This window comes from Phoca vitulina, unplaced genomic scaffold (assembly GCF_004348235.1).
Source record: "Phoca vitulina isolate PV1807 unplaced genomic scaffold, GSC_HSeal_1.0 scaffold1, whole genome shotgun sequence".
NCBI classification, from domain to species: Eukaryota; Metazoa; Chordata; class Mammalia; order Carnivora; family Phocidae; genus Phoca; species Phoca vitulina.
The window spans coordinates 57804213-57827097 of record NW_022589704.1 but is presented as its reverse complement, the minus strand read 5'-3'; the positions used below and the strand labels follow the sequence as shown (position 1 = coordinate 57827097).

The window sequence follows — 22885 nt, the reverse complement described above, 5'->3', positions numbered from 1 at the left end:
CACAACACTGTATAATTACTTAATTACCCGAGAGATAGGAATGGTTCCAGAAAACCATTTCCACTTATCAGGTATATACAGTAACAGTCTTTTTTTTTTTTTTTTTTTTTTTTTTTTAAAGGGAGAGAAACATTCCACACAACGTAAGTTTTACAGGATACTGGCAAATGCAAACATGCCAAAGAAAGTATAAATGGTAGGCATTTCTTAATTGCTTAAAACAAAATTAAGCTTTTCCTACTTTTTTATTCTATGAATACATCACAACAAATAAATATCAAAAATGAGCATAAAAGGAAAAACCATAGAATGTTCTTCACTTCTAATTCATACATAGCTAATACAGCATAACGTATCAGTTAAAGCTTGACAAATGACAAGCTATGAACTTTGGGAAAGAGTTAGTGTCATTTGATTCTTAATTCTATGGGTTGGCTATGCAGTTTGTTCCATGTTAAAATAATTCTTTCATCATCTTGTTTTTCAGACACAAATAACTTCCTACTTAAAATTTAAGCAGGCTGAAGTAGTACAAAATAATCATTCAGTAATCTTTCAGATATTCATAAAATTATACAATTCTAGTTTATTTCTCCTTATGAAAAATAGAGAAAACATGATTTTCAACCATTTAAAAAGCCAGACACAGGTCTTTCGAAATGTATGGTACATTCAATGTAATGATTCATAGTCTCTCTAATAGAAAGATTCAGCAGTTCTCAATCGAGACCTTTATTCCTTCTCTGAATAAATGATGCCTGAAATTTTTATTCTTGTTCTAATGGAATTTCAATGGCCTTCACTGCAAATCTACTGGAAATTTTTGCATATTAAGTGGAAAAACTTAAATGATGTTAACCACATTTTAATGTGATTAAGGCTGACAGGGTCATTATTTCTGCTAATCACTCAGTTTAAAAAGCTCAAACAAAACTTTATAACAGACAAGGTTTTTAATTTTCTGTATATCTTGTTGAAATTAAAAAAAAAAACTGTAGAAGAAGGGAAAAAATCATACTGCAGTCCTTGACAAAAACCAATGAGTAGTTCCTACAATTTGCAGATGGGTTTCATTATACTTAATCTGGTGATGTAAAAACAAAAATGCAAAACAATCTTATACTGCACATGCTCCTCTGGTTTCTTTCTTTTTAAACACAAAGAGGGTAAGGAGAATGTGCTTTGTAGAATTCTGAGTTCTGTGTTTCCTATTTGCTGCTAAATGGAAACAAATATAGTTTTTTCTTTAGATCTTACAGCAAACTAAAACCAGAATTAATGCAGAGTACTGCCTCAAACAATTCTTCAATGTTCTATTTTTTAGATTAATCTATGCCATGCTACTATGAATATTTCAAATATATCAGTGCATACTAAAAATCTTCACTGATACAAATCTCCAAAAAGAGTGGTACTAATTGCTATTAGAAGAATAATAGGAATTCCAATGACTAGCAGTGCTTATAGATAATTTGTCTTTTCTGTTTTCTGGTATGATACGTACTTTGTTCACTGGTCATTCTACACCAGAAACTTAAAATTAAATTAATTAGTTAAGATTGCAGGTATATTTGATGTAATTTTGGTGCTCTACTTGGAAAAACTTATTTTTAAAGTACAACATTACAATATTTTCGAAGCAAAAATGAGCAGGGACTTAGCCAAAAAGACTTAACAAATATCTTCTCTAATTTTCTGAGCATTTCAATATTTTCCATAAAGAAGAGCAGTTAAGCTAGGTACATAACCCATACAATTATATAATAATGAATCAAATACCTCACTACTCTTTTTGTTGGCTGTGAACTGCTTAACTAATACTGGTTGTTGGAAATCATCTTCATCTCTCAGCTACGAAAATGGTAATTTCTAAAAATGATTTGAGGACTGTAATTCATTTTGACATATAACATAATATGACTACTCCTAATCCAGTAGTTGGTAGTTTTTACAAAAACAAAATTAATTAGCTTTAGAAAAATATGATGAGCAAATTATTTTTAAAAAGAAACACACACCTGAAGTTCAGGCAGTCTAATTCATATTGATTCACCCCAATCTAGTAAACTTAAACCAAATTCAATGACTACAGGCAAAACATTGCATACATAAAAAAGATAAAGTAAATATTTTTTTGCATTGTAGTTCCCTAAAGCTGTATGAAACTATGATCACTGCAAATAATAGTCAAACTAACAATTATAAAACTTAAGCTACAGATGCAGTACTTTTATCCAAAAAAACCTGATCCTCCTTTTCATGGTAAATTACTCAACTGCATGCAAATAGATAAATGAGTTTACCTCACTGATCACAATCTCAGTAGCTGACAAAAGCAGAGCACCTGGCCAATAAACAAGTCCTTTGAAATTCAATTTCGTACTAAAGTTTGAAAAATTGCTGTTCTGTTTTCACACTGAAAATTATAACCAAACTACTTTTCAGCAAGAAGATCAGCCTTTTGTGAAGAGAAAGAGATTAGGGTCTGTAGTAGATTATATAAATATCAAGAAGTTCGATATTAATGCTGCATTGTAGGCATAATCTTTGATGTCTGCACAAAAAATTAATATTGTTGAACTTCAAAACAATTTTAGTGTGATGCTATGCACTGCTGCATCAACGAATAATGCTCCAGAATTTCTGTGTTCATCTAAAAAGAGTCCCTGCTGAATGTTCTAATGCATCTTATTGTGAATCTTCAGCAAATAAAACTTCATGTATGAGCTCATGATGTGCTTTGCTGCTGCAAAGTCACAGACTCTGCGGGAAGCTCTTTATCTTCCCAGCAGTCAGTGCTCTGAGAACATCAGTGCAGCTACTGTAGTTACCTGTAGATTACTTGTATTTTCTCACATCTGTGTCCAGCAATCTAAACCATGATGATAAAGGGTCATTAGGTTTTGAGTGAGGAAGGGGATGGACTAGACAATTTGCTCTGATAAGCTCCTTGTTGGGAGCTCCAGTTTAGAATGTGAAATGTCGGATATGTACAGTTTTACGCTAGAAGGAAAAAAGAATTTCACTCTTCTGCACTGACAATTAAAAACGATGCAGTTTAATGTCGCACTCTACGCTGTTGATTCACATTTTATTTGAGGGATTTATAATTAAAAGTATTTAAGAGAAATAATTTTCTGTTTGTAAAATGGACGTCTACGCTCTATTAGCCACAAAGAATTCAGGTACAATTACTAAGATAACTGCTGTTTGGAGCACAGCAAAGCAATTTCCCACAGTGGGACTTATAGTTCAATTTACCAGTTGGGCAAATATTTTGTGCTCTGTAGTGGCCTAGAGAGTTAAAAGCTATAGGTAACATTAGAGCAGTGTTATACCTGGAGAAAAGTTTCTTCAATCCAAATGGATGGCTTAGATTTCAAAGTAAAGAGAATATCTTAAAAACGTTTCCCCAAATTAATATTATATAATTTTAAAACTAATACAAAATACAGTTGTCACAGAAACTCTGACTGACCTCCTATCTTCCCTGAAACACAGCTCATAATTTAGAACTCAACACTGTATTTTATTTTTGTATTTGTGTTGGATCATAAATCATTCTGATACTTAATCACATTTTCCTAGTAATCAGCTGATAGAATATGTTATATTCTTGATTAGATTATAGAATGGGAATACTAATTACTTAATTTTAAATGGCTTAGAATAATAGTGTCAGGTTACAGAAATATAAAAAAGAAAAAAATTTTTTTGGTATCCTTCAGTTATTATGTGGCACACCACATAAGTAGGATGACAGAAGTATTTTAGTTTAGGAAAAGAAACAGGGGCTTTAAAAATGCTCGCTGAATTTGCATCCATAATTTACCTCTTATTTAGGTATGCTTATTTTAGTACAATATTGTGTCCTCTACCCATCTTCCACCAAAAGGAAATTTTAAGAGGTTAACAGTGACTAGAACAAATAAAACACTGCCCTACCTCAAAGAACTATATTAAAATTATAAAAGTATGTGAATAAAATCATCCAATATTTTAAAATGAAACATCAAGTAGTGATTTGGTTGTTTTTGGAAAAAGTCTTAAAAGGGTATTCATTTGGACCATTTAAAGGCTTACCAATGCTGCTGGAGAAGAAAAATAAAAATATTTATTGTCAGAGTTGTTTGGTAGCACTAAACACAAGTGAGCTATATTTTCCAACAGGTTAAGGATAAACTAAGCATTTAAAAAACTCCTGTTCTTCCTTTCAAATACATGAATGGTCTACAATCCATTTATAAAAACCATGAGATGGGAGCTATGTCACTATTACCAATGAAGAATCATTTTAAAAAATAAAAATTATTGTAAAATATAACATTTGGGTAACTAACATTAACATCTTAAGGCAATATGAGAACACAAATCCATAATAATTATTCATACACCAAGCCATTGTAAATCTAAATCATTTCTGAAGACCTGAATGTGTCAAGAACTTTGACAATTATGACTGGAGCCAGGAAACTGTAGCAGTGCAGAATTTCTTATGAATTTCTGCAGTTACTTTTTATAAATGCTGTCTTGGATGACAGCTTAATGTGTACCACATGCAATATTTATTCTTCTTCAGTGTCAGACTGTCTAGCCATCCAAGGGAATACAAAGAATGTCACTTATTAGGATAAAAGCACAAGGAAGGTAATCAAGGACATATGTAACATCAGCCAATCATGCCCTATTTCAACATCCTATTCCATTCATAACAGTTCAACAATTATTTGCTTACTGATAACTTGCTTTCAGGCTGTTTGTGTTCACCATAATGGTGGTTTGCATTTATTTTGCTCTTTAGAATTGGACACTTGCTGTGCCATACATGTTTGTCAAAACTTTATATCTTCTGTCAGAAATGGCTTAGCATATCAAATAATTTCTATTTGTCAAGAACTACTAATACAACAATCAGTAGCCCTTGATGTCAATAGGGCACTGAAATAACTATAAAACAGCAAATGTATAACTATTAAACATTTCATAGAAAAAAATTCTATAAGTGATACACAGTAAGAAAGTCATTATTATTAGCTAAGCCACACACACATACCTTCCCCTGCTTACGGCTAAGGATGCTCAAAAATAGGCATTGCTTTTTCTTTTGTTTCAGTTTTCCAAGATTATGAAGCTGAGAGAATATCCCAATCTAATCTGGTAGTCTTTAAACTATATATCCGAAATGTCTAAGTAATACCAAGTCACATTAAAAAACATACTTGGCCACCCATAGAAATTTCACTTAATAATAGATGTAAAACAGTGTCCCATCATACACCATAATCATGCAATGTGCAATCATAGAAACATAATTAATTATACTTAATCACAAAACTAACCAGATATGACTTCAACAATGTATTCGAATAACATTTAAAGGATTTTAAAAGTACTAATTTCCAGAGACCTAGACAACTAAGACGTTTACCTCTGAACATAGGAAAGGAAACAAAAAGGTCAATATTCTCCATATTCTCTCTCTTGGTCTCTTTTTTCCCTCTTCAGTGTCTATCTCAGATTTGGCCTGAAGTAAAATTCTACCATGTGAAAAACATTCCACATAAACTAACCCACTTTAATCCACACTAACTAAGCCACTTTAGTGGTTTTTTTTTTTTTTTCCCTGACTCTTACTTGGATATTGTATAGATTAGTTTGTGCGGAATGTTTCTCACATCATAGAACTTTACTTCAGGCCAAATCTCCTCACCCCACTCTACACATGTCTTGTAACACAAATAGCATATGTCCTCCTTGTAAGGGACAAAGAGATAATGATATCTTTAGAGTCTTCCAGCACAAGAGATAACATCCCAGTGACCAAACATTCTCCAAGACCACTGACTCCAAACACCTTAATGTCAAGACCCCTGAATTCAGGGAATGAATGACTTATGAGGGAAACCTGGACCCTCTCCTTGTTCTGACCAGTTCCTGGATGCCTAAGAGGAACCAGACCACAATCATGGTAAAAACTCCACCCCAAGCAAAGACTCATGCTCTTTTCCTTTTTGTGACTCCTGGACACTCTGTCCGTATCTCTATATATTTATCTTCAATAAACTCTGTTTTCACTTCCAAGAAAAAAAAACCAAACACTTTTTGTGGGTTGTTTTAGGGGGTAGAGGCAGAGGGAGAGGGAGAGAGAGAATCTTAAGCAGGCTCCATGCCCAGTGTGGGGCCCGAGATGGGGCTCGATTCTACTACCCTGTGATCATGACCTGAGCTGAAATCAAGAGTCGGATGCTTAATGGACAGACCCACCCGGGTGCCCCTGGATTTTTCTTTTTTAATTTACATCTATGAACTGTGTTGTAAACCATCAGTTTTCTTAGTTATATAGTAAGTGTTATAATGTACCTGCTGATAGAACTAGGGAAAATCCATTGGGATAGAGTTGGAAAGGTAGAGGGATAAGTCTTGATCAACAAAAAAAACACAGCAAGATTTTCTAAATGCTGCTGTTCCATTTAAAAGTCTTGAACAGGGGTGCCTGGTGGCTCAGTCGTTAAGTGTCTGCCTCCGGCTCAGGTCATGATTCCAGGTCCTGGGATCGAGCCCCGCATTGGGCTCCCTGCTCCGCAGGAAGCCTGCTTCTCCCTCTCCCACTCCCCCTGCTTGTGTTCCCTCTCTCGCTGTGTCTCTCTCTCTGTCAAATAAATAAATAAAATCTTTAAAAAATAAAAAAATAAAAATAAAAAAAATAAAAGTCTTGAACAGGGGTGCCTGGTGGCTCAGTCATTAAGTGTCTGCCTCCAACTCAGGTCATGATCCCAGGGTCCTGGGATCGAGCCCCACATCGGGCTCCCTGCTCAGCAAGGAGCCTGCTTCTCCCTCTCCCACTCCCCCTGCCTGTGCTCTCTCTCTCTCTCAAATGAATAAATAAAATCTTAAAAAAAAAAGTCTTGAGCATTCATAAAACAGTAAAATCTCACCAAATATGAAGTTTGGTTATATGCCTAAACAAATTTTTAACTGGATCCTAAAGTTAATTTGGGGGGGGGGGGCGGTGAAGGAAGGAGAGAGGAAACAAAAATACAGTGAAAGGAAGGGAAAAGGTAAGTGACCATATCCTTGTAAGTTTCAGAAGACAGAACACAATATTATAAAAACCAAAAATATGTATATTTAGGAGAAATAAAACAAAATGGGAAACTGCTATCTTTTTAAAAAAATTCAGGTATAATTAACATACAGTGTTACATTAGTTTCAGGTGTACAATATGATTCAACAATTCTATACATTTCTCAGTGCTCAACAAGGTAAGTGTCCTCTTAATCCCCTTCATCTATTTCACCCATCTCACCACCCAACTCCCCCTGGCAACAACCAGTTTCTCTGTATTTAAGGGTTTTTTTTTTTTTTTGGTCTTTTTTTTCTTTGTTCATTTGTTTCTTAAAATTCCACATACAAGTGAAATCACATTTGTCTTTCTCTGATTTATTTCACTTAGAACTATACCCTCTAGATCCATCCATGTTGTTGCAAAAGGCAAGATTTCATTCTTTTTATGGCCATGTAATATTCCACTATATACATATACCATATCTTCTCTATCCATTGATCTAGAGATGGATATTTGGGGTTATTTCCATGTCTTGGCTATTGCAAATAAATATGGGGTACGTATATCCTTTCAAGTTAGTGTTTTCATTTTCCCTGGTTAAATACCCAATAGTGGAATTAATGGATCATTATTTTCCACAGGGGCTCTACCAATTTAGATTCCCACTAACAATGCATGAAGGTTCCTTTTTCTTCACATCCTTGCCAACATTTGTTGTTTCTTGTCTCCTTGATTATAGCCAATCTGACAAGCGTGAGGTGATATCTCATTGTGGTTTTGATTTGCATTTCCCTGATTAGTGATGTTGAGCATCTTACCATGTGTCTGTTGGCCATCTATATGTCTTCTTTGGAAAAATGTCTATTCAGGTCCTCTGCCCATTTTTTAATTGGATTGTTAGGGTTTGGTTTTTTTTTTTTTTGTATTGAGTTGTATAAGTTCTTTATATATTTTGGATATTAACCCCTTATCAGATATATCATTTGCAAATATATTCTCCCATTCAGTAGGTTGCCTTTTTGTTTTGTTGGTGGTTGCCTTTGTTGTGCAAAAGCTTTTTATTTTGGTGTAGACCCCAATAGCTTATTTTTCCTTTTGTTTCCTTTGCCTGAGCGGACATACCTAGAAAAATATTTATACAGCCTATGTCAAAGAAATTACTGTGTGTTTTCTTCTAGGAGTCTTATGGTATAAGAAAGTGGTCCAGTTTCATTCTTTTGCATATAGCTGTTTTCCCAGAACCATTTATTGAAGAGACTGTCTTTGACCCATTATATATTCTTGCCTCCTTTGTCATAGCTTTTTTTTTTTTTTTTAAAGATTTTATGTATTTGCAAGACAGAGAATGAGAGACAGAGAGCATGAGAGGGAGGAGGGTCAGAGGGAGAAGCAGACTCCCTGCTGAGCAGGGAGCCCGATGTGGGACTCGATCCCGGGACTCCAGGATCATGACCTGAGCTGAAGGCAGTCACCTAACCAACTGAGCCACCCAGGCGCCCACTCCTTTGTCATAGCTTAATTGACCATACAATTTATTTATTTATTTATTTATTTTAATTTTTATTTTCTTTATTTCTAATCTAGCTGTATGGGTTTCTGTGCAATTTTCACTAGAATGCAACTAACAAAAAAAACCTGTGCACTTGTTCCATGAAAGGCTTGCTATAAATGCAATAAAATGTTTAATACTTTTTCTGATGAGCTCAAGATAAAAGATGTCTTTAAAATGTTGAACTAGGTTTCTCACTTTATACTTCTCTAAGTAAATAGGTAAATATTTGCGTTCCAGGGTTGTTATGAGGATTGATCCAAATAAGAGAACATATTATAGGGGTGCCTGGGTGGCTCAGTTGGTTAAGCGTCTGCCTTTGGCTCAGGTCATGATCCCGGGGTCCTGGGATCAAGCCCCATGTCAGGCTCCCTGCTTGGCGGGGAGTCTGCTTCTCCCTCTCCCTCTGCCCCTCCCCCTAGCTTGGGTGTGTGCATGCTTCTTTCTGTCTCAAATAAATAAATAAAATCTTAAAAAAAAGAGAACATACTATGTAAGCACCCCAAAAGTCCAGCACATAACACATGCTCAACAAATGGTAGTCAGTATTCTGCCCAAGACATATGTATATATGTTCTTTCCATTATACTGCTATGCATGAATGTAGAATTTAAACTGATTATGCAAATTATCTATCTGTACTTCATCTAATAAAAGATATGCACATATGCACACACATGTACAATTCCCACTCCCAAGAAGGTCTCAAAAACAAATCCAAGTTACTGAAAATACAAGGAAATAGAACAAATTACTATGTGGTTAAAAACACACACACAAACAAAACAACCAAATGGTAGAAGAAAGTACTTATCTTAAAAAATGACTGATAATATGTATTTTCTATGTAAAAATATATAAACTACTTTAACTACTATCCCTATAAAGGGCTATTAAATTGCTACATGTTTGCAATACAGTTTTCAATGACAAATTCATGAAAATTAAAATACAGTTTAGGTAACAATTTTTATGTTACCTTCAGTTGGCATTCTCTAATCAGGTTATAGTGAATTTTTAGCTTCAAATTTCACAGTGCGTTAACTGTTTAACAACAACAAAATCTTATCTAAATGAAATTTATAGTGATAGGAAATGTAGCTAGTATATGACCTATTGCTCAGGCCTTGTCTACCTTTCCCACCACCAAGGGCCCAAAGCTGAGATACCATGGCATGGTAGTAAAGATCATGGGCTCTGGAGATAAACTGCTTAGGTTTCAATCTTGGCACCACTGACTGGCTATGCAGCCTTGGCCAAGTTCCTCAAGCACTCTATACTTGCTTTACCTTCCTTAAAATAACAATGGTACCAATTTTGTAAGGTTTTTGGGAGTCTTAAATGTAACTGGAATATAGTTAAGTGTTCAGTAAATGTTGACTTGACGCTGATTACAACTAATACAACATATTAGGCATATGAATTTGTTGTTATTCTAATTCATGATATTCTTTCACTCCCCTGTTCATTTAAACATCAACTCCTTCACCCCTAGCAATAGAATTATTCTTAACAAATTGTATGGTATGCTGGGGGGGGGGGTAGGGAGGCAAATTCTGCTTACCGTATTAATATATATAAAATGATCTGTGGTTACAGCTATGTTTTCTGGGGTCTATTCTGTACTACTATTTTAGACACGGCAACTTGATGTAATTTTTAGTTTTTAATTTCAATACGAGCCATTGTATTTTCTCTAACAAAATTTTTATACATGGTATATGTTTAAAAATGGATGCTACAGTGGGTGCTAAAATATACTGCTGTAACAATATTATATAGTTAATAAAATGATAAGGCAAGGCAAAAACACCAACAGCTAAAGCTTAATATCCTAAGAAAGGCACACAGTTGTCATCCTGACAATTATCTCCTTTTATTAACACTAAACAATTTGGTGGAGATGGTATTTTCTGAGATAAAACATAACAAAATGCTCAAGTTACTTAAAGCAACATTTTCAAAGATATCTGAAGGTTCACAAATATATCTTGTTCTGTCATGTGTGGAACAGACATAAACATTCAAGTCAAATGGGTTTATTTCTACTACCTGCCTGCTACAAGAACTTGGTCATATTCTACAATCTCTCCAACTGCCCTATCTATAAAATGGGCATGATGATATCTATGCTTCAGAAATACTCATAAAATTTTCCTATGTTTCACCTATTCTTCTATTAATATCTCACCAATTTCTAAACTCAAAAGGGTGCCTGCCACATAGCAGAAGCTCAATAATAAATGATGATTTGCCATTTATGTCTTTTGGTTTGGTACAGGAAAGGCTAAGTCAATGTCATTTAATGGTACGGCAGGGGTAAGACAGACAAAAGAAAAATGGCACCATTTAAGGCAACAATTTTAAATATAAATTATGTATGAAAAATACTAGTCACCTTCATGCTTCAGACATCCAGATATGCTCTTTGTGAAAAATCTTTTGAAACATCATTTAAAACAAGAAAAAAAGCCAAAAAATGATTACCAACAGATATTATTTTTCTTTTAAATATCAAAATGGATTAAACCCAGAGATGTCTTCCACAGACTATGCAGTTCTATTTAAAAGAATTTCTAAGGAAAATGTTGATAATCATCAGGAATATTGATGGCTACTCCTTGATCTTAATGACAAATACTTAAAGTACTAAAAAGGTACCTTTGTATCTTTATTAATGGAAACACTAATCTCATTTACCTTTTGGCTAACGTAACCCATTCCTAATCTAAAATGCAGATTGCTTAATCCAATGATCAAAATGTTTCATTTTAGTGAAAAACCAATTCAAGGCCAAATTAGTACAGTGCTGTGTGGGCCAGGTTGGGATTTGTCTGAGGATTCGATGAACTAATATAAATTATGATGTTATAAAATTTTGACAAATGTTAAGTTGCTGTTTTTTAAAAAGAGTTTATTTTTAAGTATTCTATAGCCCCAACATGGGGCCCGAACTTACAACCCCGAGATCAAGAGTCGTAAGCTCTGGGGTGCCTGAGTGGCTCAGTTGGTTAAGCGGCTGCCTTCGGCTCAGGTCATGATCCGAGGGTCCTGGGACCGAGCCCCACATCGGGCTACCTGCTTGGCAGACAGCCTGCTTCTTCCTCTCCCTCTGCCTGCTGCTCTGCTTACTTGTGCTCTCTATCTCTGTTAAATAAATAAATAAAAATCTTAAAAAAAAAAAAAAAAAAAAGAGTCGTAAGCTCTGAGCCAACCAGGCGCCCCAGGCTATTATTTTTAGTAAAGTTCAATCTACTTCTTTGAGGTCATACACTGAGGGACTTCTTTTAAAAGAAGTGCTTTATGAGTGGTAGTGTGGATCAGCAAGTTGCTAGACAAGCATGAAAAAGGAAAGATGAAATTCAAAGTAAATCTACATATTTGCAAACACTACTTTAAAGGTTGTTTAAAACACTTGACAATCTAAGAATTTACAAAGTTCTTTTCAAGTGGTTGTTTTCAGATTTTACTCTTTTTCAATGCTCTGTCACGCATGCCTTTGCATTCGCTGTTTGCTCTCCCTGGACTGAGTTTTCTTCAGATTCTCTCATGGCATACTCTCTCTTACTTCATAAAGGCCTTCCTTAACTACCCTAACTAAAATGGCACTCCCTCTTCCCCTGCCTTATTTTTATTCATTGTTTTAGTTATCTCCTGACATTAAGTATTAAATATTTGTTCACTGGTTGTCTATTATCCCATGAGACTATAAGCCTTAAGGGGGCAAGGGCTTTTTCTGTTTACCATCTAGAATGGTACATGACACACAGAAGGGCTCAATGATTATCTGCTTACAAAAGGAAAAAGGAAACATAGTACCCACCTCCTCAATGAGTTCACAGTCTTCATAAACATAAATTTGAAATTTATATTCATAATCATAAGTTTTTATGAAATTAACTTCTCTTCTTAAGAAAGCATTTTTAAAAGACTGAATGGATACCAATATGCAGCCCTAAACTTTATAGATAGGGGTGTACTCAAAGTTCCTACGTCAGTTCTTTTAGAACACATTTTTAAGGAGAATTTAAAAATTGGTGATAAAGGGGCGCCTGGGTGGCTCAGTCATTAAGCGTCTGCCTTCGGCTCAGGTCATGATCCCAGGGTCCTGGGATCGAGCCTCGCATCAGGCTCCCTGCTTCTCCCTCTCCCACTCCCCCTGCTTGTGTTCCCTCTGTGTCTCTCTCTGTCAAATAAATAAAATCTTAAAAAAAAAAAAAAATTGGTGATAAAAATGGTTACAGATACCAAAATATGTCTCATCCAAACTGCACTATTTCTACTATGTTGTGAATTAAGTAGGCTTTTGAGGGTATTTCATAATCTAATGTTTTTGATGAGGAAATGCTTTCCAGGTCATGTCAGAATAAAAAAATATAACAGTTTGACTTATATAACTAGCCTCAAATACAGATAAGTCAATTCTACAGATAGGTTTTATTTCCACTTTGTCCTCACTCTAGTCAAAGCAATAGCTGCTCACTATGAGGAAAGATCGGAACATGGTTGAGACCCAGAAAAGACTTATTTTCAAGGGGTAAAGATATGAGAGAGGGAATGAGAGTAGAGGAAAGATCAGGTCTTATCTCCAACCCAGGCATATCTGTTGCTCATAAATTGGGTCTCTGCAACTTCAGAAATGCTCTCTATAGTTCCACAGTTACAAAAAAATCCTACCATGACAAACCTGTACATGAGGGTTGAGAAGGTACTAGATATTTATATAGGCATCATTTCTTTGTGAATATGATATAATCCAATTCATTAAAATCATAAAATTCTAGCACTGGAAGAGGGAATCTTAGAGATGATCTTTACTAACTAACTAACCTTCACTGCCTCATCTCCAACACACACACACACACACACACACACATATATACTCCAACACACACACACATATATATTCAAAAATAGGGAAAATGAGATATATGATATATAGGAGATTACAATGGAACTGTTTTAAAGGCTTTTTAAAGAATAAACAGCCATTTTTTTAAAAAAATTATGCTATTGTAATAAACAATGATTTCATCTAATGGAAGCCAAGAAATAACAACAAAATCCTCTAAGCACCAATGGTAAAGTCACAGGGCCCAATCTGAGAAGGAGAGAGGGGCAGAGTCATGGAAGATGGTGGTGATATCAGGGGAGTTTTATTGCTACTGCTACTGTACAACAGAGATGACTCTCGGTTGTTTGTTTTGTTTTGGAGTACAACTGTTTCAAAGCATAGAACTACAGCCGTAAACATACCTATATATATGTATATAATACATTTTATTCCTTTATCCATATAATAAAAAGAAAAACCAAGGGAATATATCCAGAAGATACACTCAGAAGACTAAACAAGTCCTTTTTCTATTATTGTATTCTTTTTGAGTATGGTTATTAAATTTGGGAAATATTGTTTATACAGAACACATTTTATGTGAACATTCTGATGAATTGTCTTCAATATGTGAAAGACTAAATAATTTGCTTGCAGTCAAAGACCTAGTTAGCAACAAATAAGGACCACCACATTAATATTTCAAATTCTAAAGTAGCAATATTCTTAATATACCAAAATTCCTCGTAATATATACTACCTAATTTATAAATAGACTGTATGCTCAAAGTTTCTTAGAATTCATTTTCTTTCTTTTTTTAAAGATTTTATTTTTTATTTTATTTCTATAGGGAGAGAGAAAGCGCATGCAAGAGGGGAGGGGCAGAGGGAGAGAGAGAATCGCAAAAAGGCTCCACACTCAGCAGGGAGCCTGATGCAGGGCTTGATCTCAGGACTCTGAGATCATGACCTGAGCTGAAATCAAGAGCTGGATGCTTAACTGACTGAGCCAACCAGGTACCCCAGAATTCATTTTCTTTACAGACCCAATGTTATTAATGGTACCCAACATTTTGGTCTAGCCTTCAAAAGTCTATTTAACTCATAATGTAGTAGCTGAACTACAACATTAACTCCAAAAGTAGATTTTGTGACTGGGGAACACAGGAGAGAGCACAGGAATGAAGGGCAGTGGAAATAATACTCCTTTCCTATTCTGCACAAGCAGGATATTAGACAAAACACCAAAACTGCCCCAAATGGCACCCTCTCCTTTCCTCTTCTACAGCCTTCTCCTAGGAAAAACTTATTCAGATCCTGTATACCACATTAAGGCTCCATTACCCCCAACAGTCCTAAAATTTCTAGGCTTCAAAATTCTCCTCCACTTCTACCAACTACTACTAGTTAAAACTCTTATTTTATGAGTGTAGCTCATCTCAACTCACAGTTTTGGAAACAAAATTTGATCTACAGGTCCTTCATCTCCGGGGCACAAATTTTTAAAAATATTAATAGTCCCTGAATTATTCACCAACGTAAGTGGGGTAGAGAGGCGGGAAAATTCTTTTGTGTACATGAATCATCTGTAATTTGAAAAACACTATATCAGTCAAACTTTTCCTTTCATTTCTTAGATTATGTATGTGTGTGCATGTATGGGGAACATATATTTTAATTTCATATGAGAGAATCCTAGAGGACACTTGTTTGTTATGTTTTATATGGAAAACATTTTAATTGTTCCTTTTTAAAAAAATTTTAATTCCAGTATAGTTAACATACAGTGTTATATCAGTTTCAGATGTAGAATAGAGTAATTCAACAATTCTACACATTACTCAGCGCTCATCATAATAAGTGTACACTTTAGTCCCCATCACCTGTTCCACACATCCCCCTACTGACCTCCCCTCTGGTAAGAGAACACTTGTTTTTTTAGAAGAGCTTTAGTCTCTTAAAGCTAGAAACAACTCTGTGAAACGTTTCCCTATTATATATGCAGTGAAATTCTTTAGCTACTTTAAAAAAGATAAATGTCCTGACATATTTGATAAATTATATCACTCATAAATCAGTAAGTCAATAGATGTGCTAATGAAAATAACAACTGACCCTCCCAAAAGTATCACTTTCTCAAATTCAATGAACCATTTTGCAAACAGAAATTATTGTCTGTAAATAGTACTAGGCAAAAATGCAAATAAGCCAGGGGAAATTCCTAGAATGCATAGTACAGTGGGTAGCATTATAAATAGCATTGTATTCCTATAAAAAGATGTGATTTCTTCTATAATTATCTTTTTCATAATATGGAATCAGAGTTGTTATTTGGTTTCGTTATGACTAAGCACTCTAGGGTACTAATATCACTTGATAAGAATATGAAATTGCTGAAAGAGTACCCAAAATCCACTTAATGAAACAGAAAGAAAATCACAAGTATTATTACATGTATATATGTGTACAAATGCAAAAGAACATTCCAAGTAAAAAGATTTCTGAATGAGCAAAGTCCTTTCCCTCCTACCTCTTTTAGAGTTCCATCTCTTATAATAAAAAAAAAAAAATTGTTTTGCTTTAGTATATTCTTTTAAGCTCTCAAGATTCTGATCCAAGAAATTAGAAAATAATCAATTCCACAAAATCCATTCACTGGAAATTATTTGAAATCCCAACTCCCAGCTTGTAGTGTATATGATACTGTTTCAAAGCTTTATCATAATACAAATTAAAAAGCAGATAGTTGAGAATCATCTAGTAGCAAAAACAAAAGACTGCAAAACAAAGAAGGGGTCTTAAGAAAAATTTTTAGATTCATTTATAACAAGTAAAATTAAGAATATTTTGTCCAGAAGTTCACCAATTTAATCAATCTCATATTAAAAAAAATGGCTTAGTTTAGACTTCCAGAATACACTTGACCTGCCCTATCACCCCTTCATATCTGTCAAAGGAGCATATAAGCACTGGTCCTCATAAAGGAATCACCATTAAAAAAAGTATTTGATTTATGAAAATCATTATAAATTATAGCTTATAAAATTTAATTCAGCTAAAAAACCTCTCACGTGTTAAAATAAACCTACCAGCGTTATGTTGTGATTTGAAGTAGGTAGGAACACACTCAGAATAAATAATGTATTCTCATAGGCTTCACAATGTTAGGTACTTCAAGATGAAGGGGACACAACAACCCCTCAAAACTATATGAACCACAAATGACAAAAAATAGAAATTATAATCCCCCAAAACATTGCATGGATATCTCAGGGCTTTTCCTTTGCCACACTAGTGGATGACAAAAACATTTAAAAATCTCATATATGTGAATCTTGCTTTATACAACAGGGTATGTTTCTGAAAACTTTATGTGAATTAAACCTAATTTCAAAACTACTTGAGAAGCTCCTAAACTAAAATGAATAATTTTTTTAAGAATAATTACTTATTCTCACTTTCTCTGTTTCAAGTAAATCAAATGTATAACAATGTGATTTTTCCACAGCAGCATAAATTTCTAGCTTCAGTAAATAATCTTGTCAGAAATTGATGACTTCTTAGAATAGTTTTATAGAAATAGTTTTACCTTTATGTAGGTATATGTATGTACATGTATATCTGTATTGTGTATATAGATATATAGACATACAAAATTATATGTAAAAAATGAATATATTTTCTTCTTCATTCAGAGTTGCTGAGATACAGTACCTGTAATCCTCACATACAGTTCAAGAAATCAAGGAAATGTTGGATTTATTCTGTGATTCTCCCCCTAACCAGGCACACAATGTATAGTATCACCAAACTATTTCTAGTTGCTGTATACAAATTATGTGGAAAACTAACAAAAACAGGAAAGTGGGGATGAGGGGACTGAATCACAGAATAGTAAGAATTAATAAAACCTTTTTCTATTTAGAATTCAGTTAGTGAAGCTGACACACTGCCCTTGGTTACACAACAACTTAAAAGACAGAAAATATTTGTCTATCTATCTTGAATCAATTTCAATACCCAGATTAATGGACTCATATAATATTAGTCAAAGGGTAATGTTTAGTGACCACAAGCCCACCAAGGCATATGCAAATATACATGTTTATACACATACCCATGCACACAAGAAGTCTGAATGTCTTAAATGTTAGTTATATTTTTCAGTTGAATATTAACGTGTAGCATATATAAGCAATAAAATAGAATTATCCTTTACCAATAGTTTTAGGATAGGGGCAAGAGAACACAAAAATGAAACATAATTGGAAGCTATGTAGGTATACAAAATATCTAAAATTAGTTTGCTCTACTGACTTCATAACTGGATGGCATATACTACTTAGAGCAACAAAGGTACAAAGATTGAAATTTAAACCCCTAATTAAGCAATGGTTTGACAGTTCTAATGTCCTGTACCTGCCTGATACCGTAACTCACTAGGCAATCTCAAATGAAAATTAATATGGCAGACAATACAATTTTAGTTATAAGTAACAACTGATCGTTTTTAAAAAATGAAATCCTCAAATGTTCAAAAATCATTGGCACTCACCAAGACAACTTCTGCATTCAAAGAACAGCAATTTGTAATAATAAAAAAGGTTTCTGTGGATTCCCCTTACAACATCTTGATTACTGTCATCTGATCATAACACAACCATACTAACCCGGCTGCCATGTCAGCTTCTCTTCAAGGGGCTAGGTCTTAATCATAAATCAACGAAATGACTAATTCACATCGTTAAAACCAGCGAGTAGATTTCCGTTTTTTACATCTTTCAAAAGGTCAATGTACCTACTCAATAACAAAACAGACTTATCTTTCAAAATGCTTCCTTCTTTTCTAGGATTGAAAAACAATGTTAGCATTTAAATTTAAAGTAAACTCCAACTAGTAATTAAAATGTTCATTACGTCTGAAATGGTGACCCCCTAAAATATAGTTTCCTATATTCTTCCTATTCCTATATTCTACTCTAACTAGTAATTAAAATGTTCATTATGTCTGAAATGGTGACCCACTAAACTACAGTTTCCTACAGTCTTCCTCTTATGGCCCAAATCACAAATCCCTCCTCCTCCTCCTCCTCTTTCCTTACCATTTAAAATAGTTTTCTAGATCTAAAAGACCCATGAAAATATTTATTACTGCTTCCTGCATCAGTCTTAATTTGCTACCCTAATATTATATAATAACTTTAAAAAACAAAACTTTTTCTTTTGCTAAAGGAGCAACTAATGCAAATGGAGCTTAGATTTTATAAATGCTAGAAAGAGATGCTAACATAAATTAAAAGGATTTAGTAGTTAAAATGTATCTTAACTGTTTACATCTGCTTGCAGTGTAATGATGAAAATGATGAAAACCTAGTGTTCATATCCTTCATAATAAAAATTTATTCTGCACTTTAATACAAAGGCTATGTTGCATAAACAGAGGATTTAAAGCTGTAGCAGAGTGGCTGAATGAAAGGAAAATGGCAATCTTTCTGGCTCCAGGAGATGCCATTCCCTATCACACAATGTTTCCCACTCATAAATACATGACAAATACTTCCTCAATCATTTTTTATGAGCAGGGATGCACAGGGGGTAGTCAATGGCTAGCTTGAGGGAAAATAGGAACAGCAGGCGGCAGAAACTGTACAGAAAATGGCTATGTGGTAAATTCTCTTCTGGAACATCACTCAGTTACCCAGTCTTTGATCTTTCAGCTACAATTACACTAACTTGCACAAGATCTGATTCCCCCACCCCCCCACCAAACATACACACAACCCCAAACCAGATCATTAGTTATATATAAAATCTAAAATTTGGTTTTATAAATAGGATCATCCATACCTCTACATCTTTATAAATTAAAATTTGCTATTTAGACAAGAGTTTGCTTTCAATTGGCTATAACCATATCATCATCACAACTGGTCTCACAAAAAACATGGGGTGTCTGGCGACAGCTAAATCACAGACTGGCGTCTCCCAAGCAGTCTGTCTACCATTAGGGTCTGGGAAATGGTATTTACTATACAATTAGAGCCAGGGAGTTCTACCTGTAATCATCCAGATACAGGTGTGAGAAGCCCCTTTGGGCAAGGAAACTGACTCATCCCTTTTCATGTAAACTTTGATGTCTGTATTGTTTCATGAAGCCTCAGGAAACCTTACCATTCATACTACAATAAGATTTATTAACTGAGATCAAGTAATAAACTTTAAAATTCCTTCCCAAAGGTAACAATTTTTAACACATTAATCATCAAATTTATAAGAATTTGAAACAAGACAGTACTGATTATTTTAAAGTTAATTATCTATTGGAGGACACTGACCAGTCAGAATTGAATTTTCATGTTAAGTTTATGCTTTCTAGAACACTGCCAATAAAGAGGACAAATTCAGTTTCCTATCAGGAACACAAAATGTCTTAAAGTAATATCAACAGGGCATTTTTAGTTGCAGTAATTTCACAGAATTTATTCTAATCATTTATTGGAGTTAACCATCTGACATTAATTATTGTTTTGGCTTCCAGTCTATGAATGTTTATTTTTCAGTTTAAAGCTTCTCACTCTTTGATATCATATGGAAATGAGAATTTTTAATGGAAAATTGAAACCATGTGCATCTAAGTACTTAATGAAGTACAGGGAAAAACCGACAATATATTTTAGGAGAACGCAGATATTTTGCTTTGGATAGTTTTGATTTGTTTGTATGACTTAATAGCATAAAATACTGAGGGTCCTGTGAGGCAAGTCAAAGTGAGTGCAATGCCAAATGTGTACATGCCCCACATGTTACATGAACATAGGAGTTTTTGAAGTTATTAGTGAACGAAAGAAAACCTTGTACATTTGGGTTACATGTCAAAAATGTTAACACATGAATGCAGCTTTTACCTTTGTACACTTTAAAAGTGTTTGAAACAGATAACTGATTTTCCTCTCCCCATCCCACACACAGTTTTTTTAACTGAAAAAAAATTTTAAAGCATTTGATCTGGATTTTAAAACTTATGCTCAGCTATAATCTCAAGTGGGTATTTTAAGGCCACATATAATATCAACACAGTTAGAAATTCCTAGTTTAGAAAGTTTTATTGCTCTAACTACATTTATTCTCATTTTGCAGAGGAAACAAACAATAACGTCTATTAAATTTAAATTTAATAAGTAAATACGCATGATTCAATATTGCCTAACTTAATTCTGTTTTTTTCTTAAGTTCTCTCAGTAGATCAATTAGGAGATTCATCTCAGAATGTACAAAACCAGACAAAGCTTTCTCATCCGTTTTAAACTTTATAATAATAAGGAGAAAAATATTAAAATCTAACATAGTCGTAAGTTCATATGTATGTGTGTTTGTGGGTAGAGACAGGATATGTCTGAATATATCTAGGGGGAAACACTTACCATTTGTTTTTCTTTCTAATGTAGTCTTTTTCAGAAAGATTAACCAAGTAGACCATTGGTTTTGAAGTCAGAAATAAGTGTTTATTCAACACTTCAATCTAAAGTGGGAAACAGAGAAAGAATCCTTTTTAAAAGTTGAATAACTTGAAAATAAACTCTTTTCAAACAAGTAGCCATTTTCATTTTCATAATTCTTGTTTCTTAAGAGATTAGCAGTTATGAAATATCAGGAGTAGGGGAAAAGAAAATAATAACAAGCCCGGGAATAAGCAATCATTGACAGAAATAAAGTTTAACTAGATATTACCAGTAATAATATATAAAATAATGGAAAATCTAATTTGTTCTCTAAGAAGTCAAAGCCAAGGCAGGAATAGAAGGCATGATATTTATAACTTACCTCTTTGTCGTTCCAGTCATGATAGAAGCGAACAGGTTTCTTCTGATCTATAACCCAGGATTTGACTTTGCACATTATATCCTGCACAAGATTGAGAAAAAAGTGAATACAAGATGGACACTAAACATTTAGATACGAAATACTAAAATTAAGAGTTTTCAAATCCTCAAAGTAAAAACAGTCAATTTTATATGAAAGGGGAACTAAGTCACACACATAATTATTTTTTAATACCTCATCAAAAATCCAAATACCAATGAAACGTTGTTGTGGCATTAACATTTTAATATATATGTGGAATACTAGCAAAATTAGTAACAGTCTTAAAAATTTCAAGACAATTCACATACACCAAAGACTGTAAGAGCTAATAGTATTTCAACATCACCTAGTGATGCCACTTACAAGATAAACATGCTATTAGGAAATGGAGGGAGGGGGGAATACTGGAAAGAGACGGAATTATAATTTTTTCCTTAAAAAGAAAAACAAAATAGATGAAATTGAACCTATTATTGATGATCTACCCTCCAAAATATTAAATCAACTGACCAAACCCTTTTAATTCGGAATTAATTTTTTGCCAACACCTTCTTCCTGCCCACTTCTCCTGTCCCTGCTCCAACACCGCCCCCCCCCCCCAACCTGCCAAAGCCTCCATTACACAATGGCAAGAGCCCTGCACTGGTGACCTCCAACCAGCTGCATTCACTTTCAGAACATCTCTCTCTGCTGGAAATCTAAAGGCCTTTTAGTTAGCAAGCTAGTGTGCATTCAGAAGGAGTAACTGCAGGAAGAGCCCAATGTGCTTTGTTTCTCTAGCCTTTCTTCACAGAAAGATTAATCATCTGTGAAATGGAAACGGCAAACAGCAAGTGACACAAACTGAACCCTTCAAGTCTTTCCTCATCAGTTTTGTGGTTCTGAATCTAAAAGCTGCGTGTGGCAAGGTTCTTCTTACAGGCAGGTGTTAATAAAAGGCTCTTGGGTCTGAAAGGTCAAACTTAGCTCTTCCAGAAGAAGTGCGTTTGAGAGTCATCTGGTTTTTTGTTGTTGTTGTTAAAGATAATTTATGGATATGTTTTAAATATGCATTTCTCACAAATTTATTGTAATACACAGTTATTAGCAATAGATTTTTTAGGTTTTCATCGATGTATTTACTTTATCATAAATCAGTTATTTTTCTATAAATATCCCCTTGTATAAATTACCTCAATATTTAGTATACCTTCCTTCCAAATCTTGCTGTTACCAACAGGAAAAATAAGGAAAAAGCCCTATGTCCTTAGATCCTGATTTGAAACTCTCCAGGAAAAAGACTTCCCACAGATTTTAACAAGGAAGGGGTAAGCTGAAAACTTTTAATGAAATCTAACATGTTCTGCTTAAGAATAATCACTTTTACTCTTCTATAACTGAATTTCACTCATAAATGTTTAAAAGTGGCTAATGTAACACCATTTCCTACAAGGAGAAGATCAAAGTGCTATATTACAAATGCGTTATGATTAAAAAAGCCCTGTGCAGCCTTGCTATTAACTGTTCTTTAAACCCTAAAAGGCTTCCCATAGATCTCACTTGGCACTGCATATACAACCTTTGACAAGTAAT

General features: G+C 34.2%; 1 protein-coding gene across 2 annotated transcripts in view; it reads right to left on the bottom strand.

Annotated features, from left to right (window-relative positions):
• The window catches only part of OLA1 (Obg like ATPase 1), a 189375-nt gene that overhangs the window by 30589 nt on the left and 135901 nt on the right, over positions 1–22885 (bottom strand). For both annotated transcript variants that reach the window (XM_032407864.1, XM_032407875.1), the window contains 2 exons: positions 21272–21352; positions 20872–20969 (listed from right to left, as the gene is read on the bottom strand). In XM_032407864.1, coding sequence (XP_032263755.1) covers positions 20872–20969; positions 21272–21352 — 179 coding nt within the window. The remainder of the gene's footprint in view (positions 1–20871; positions 20970–21271; positions 21353–22885) is intronic.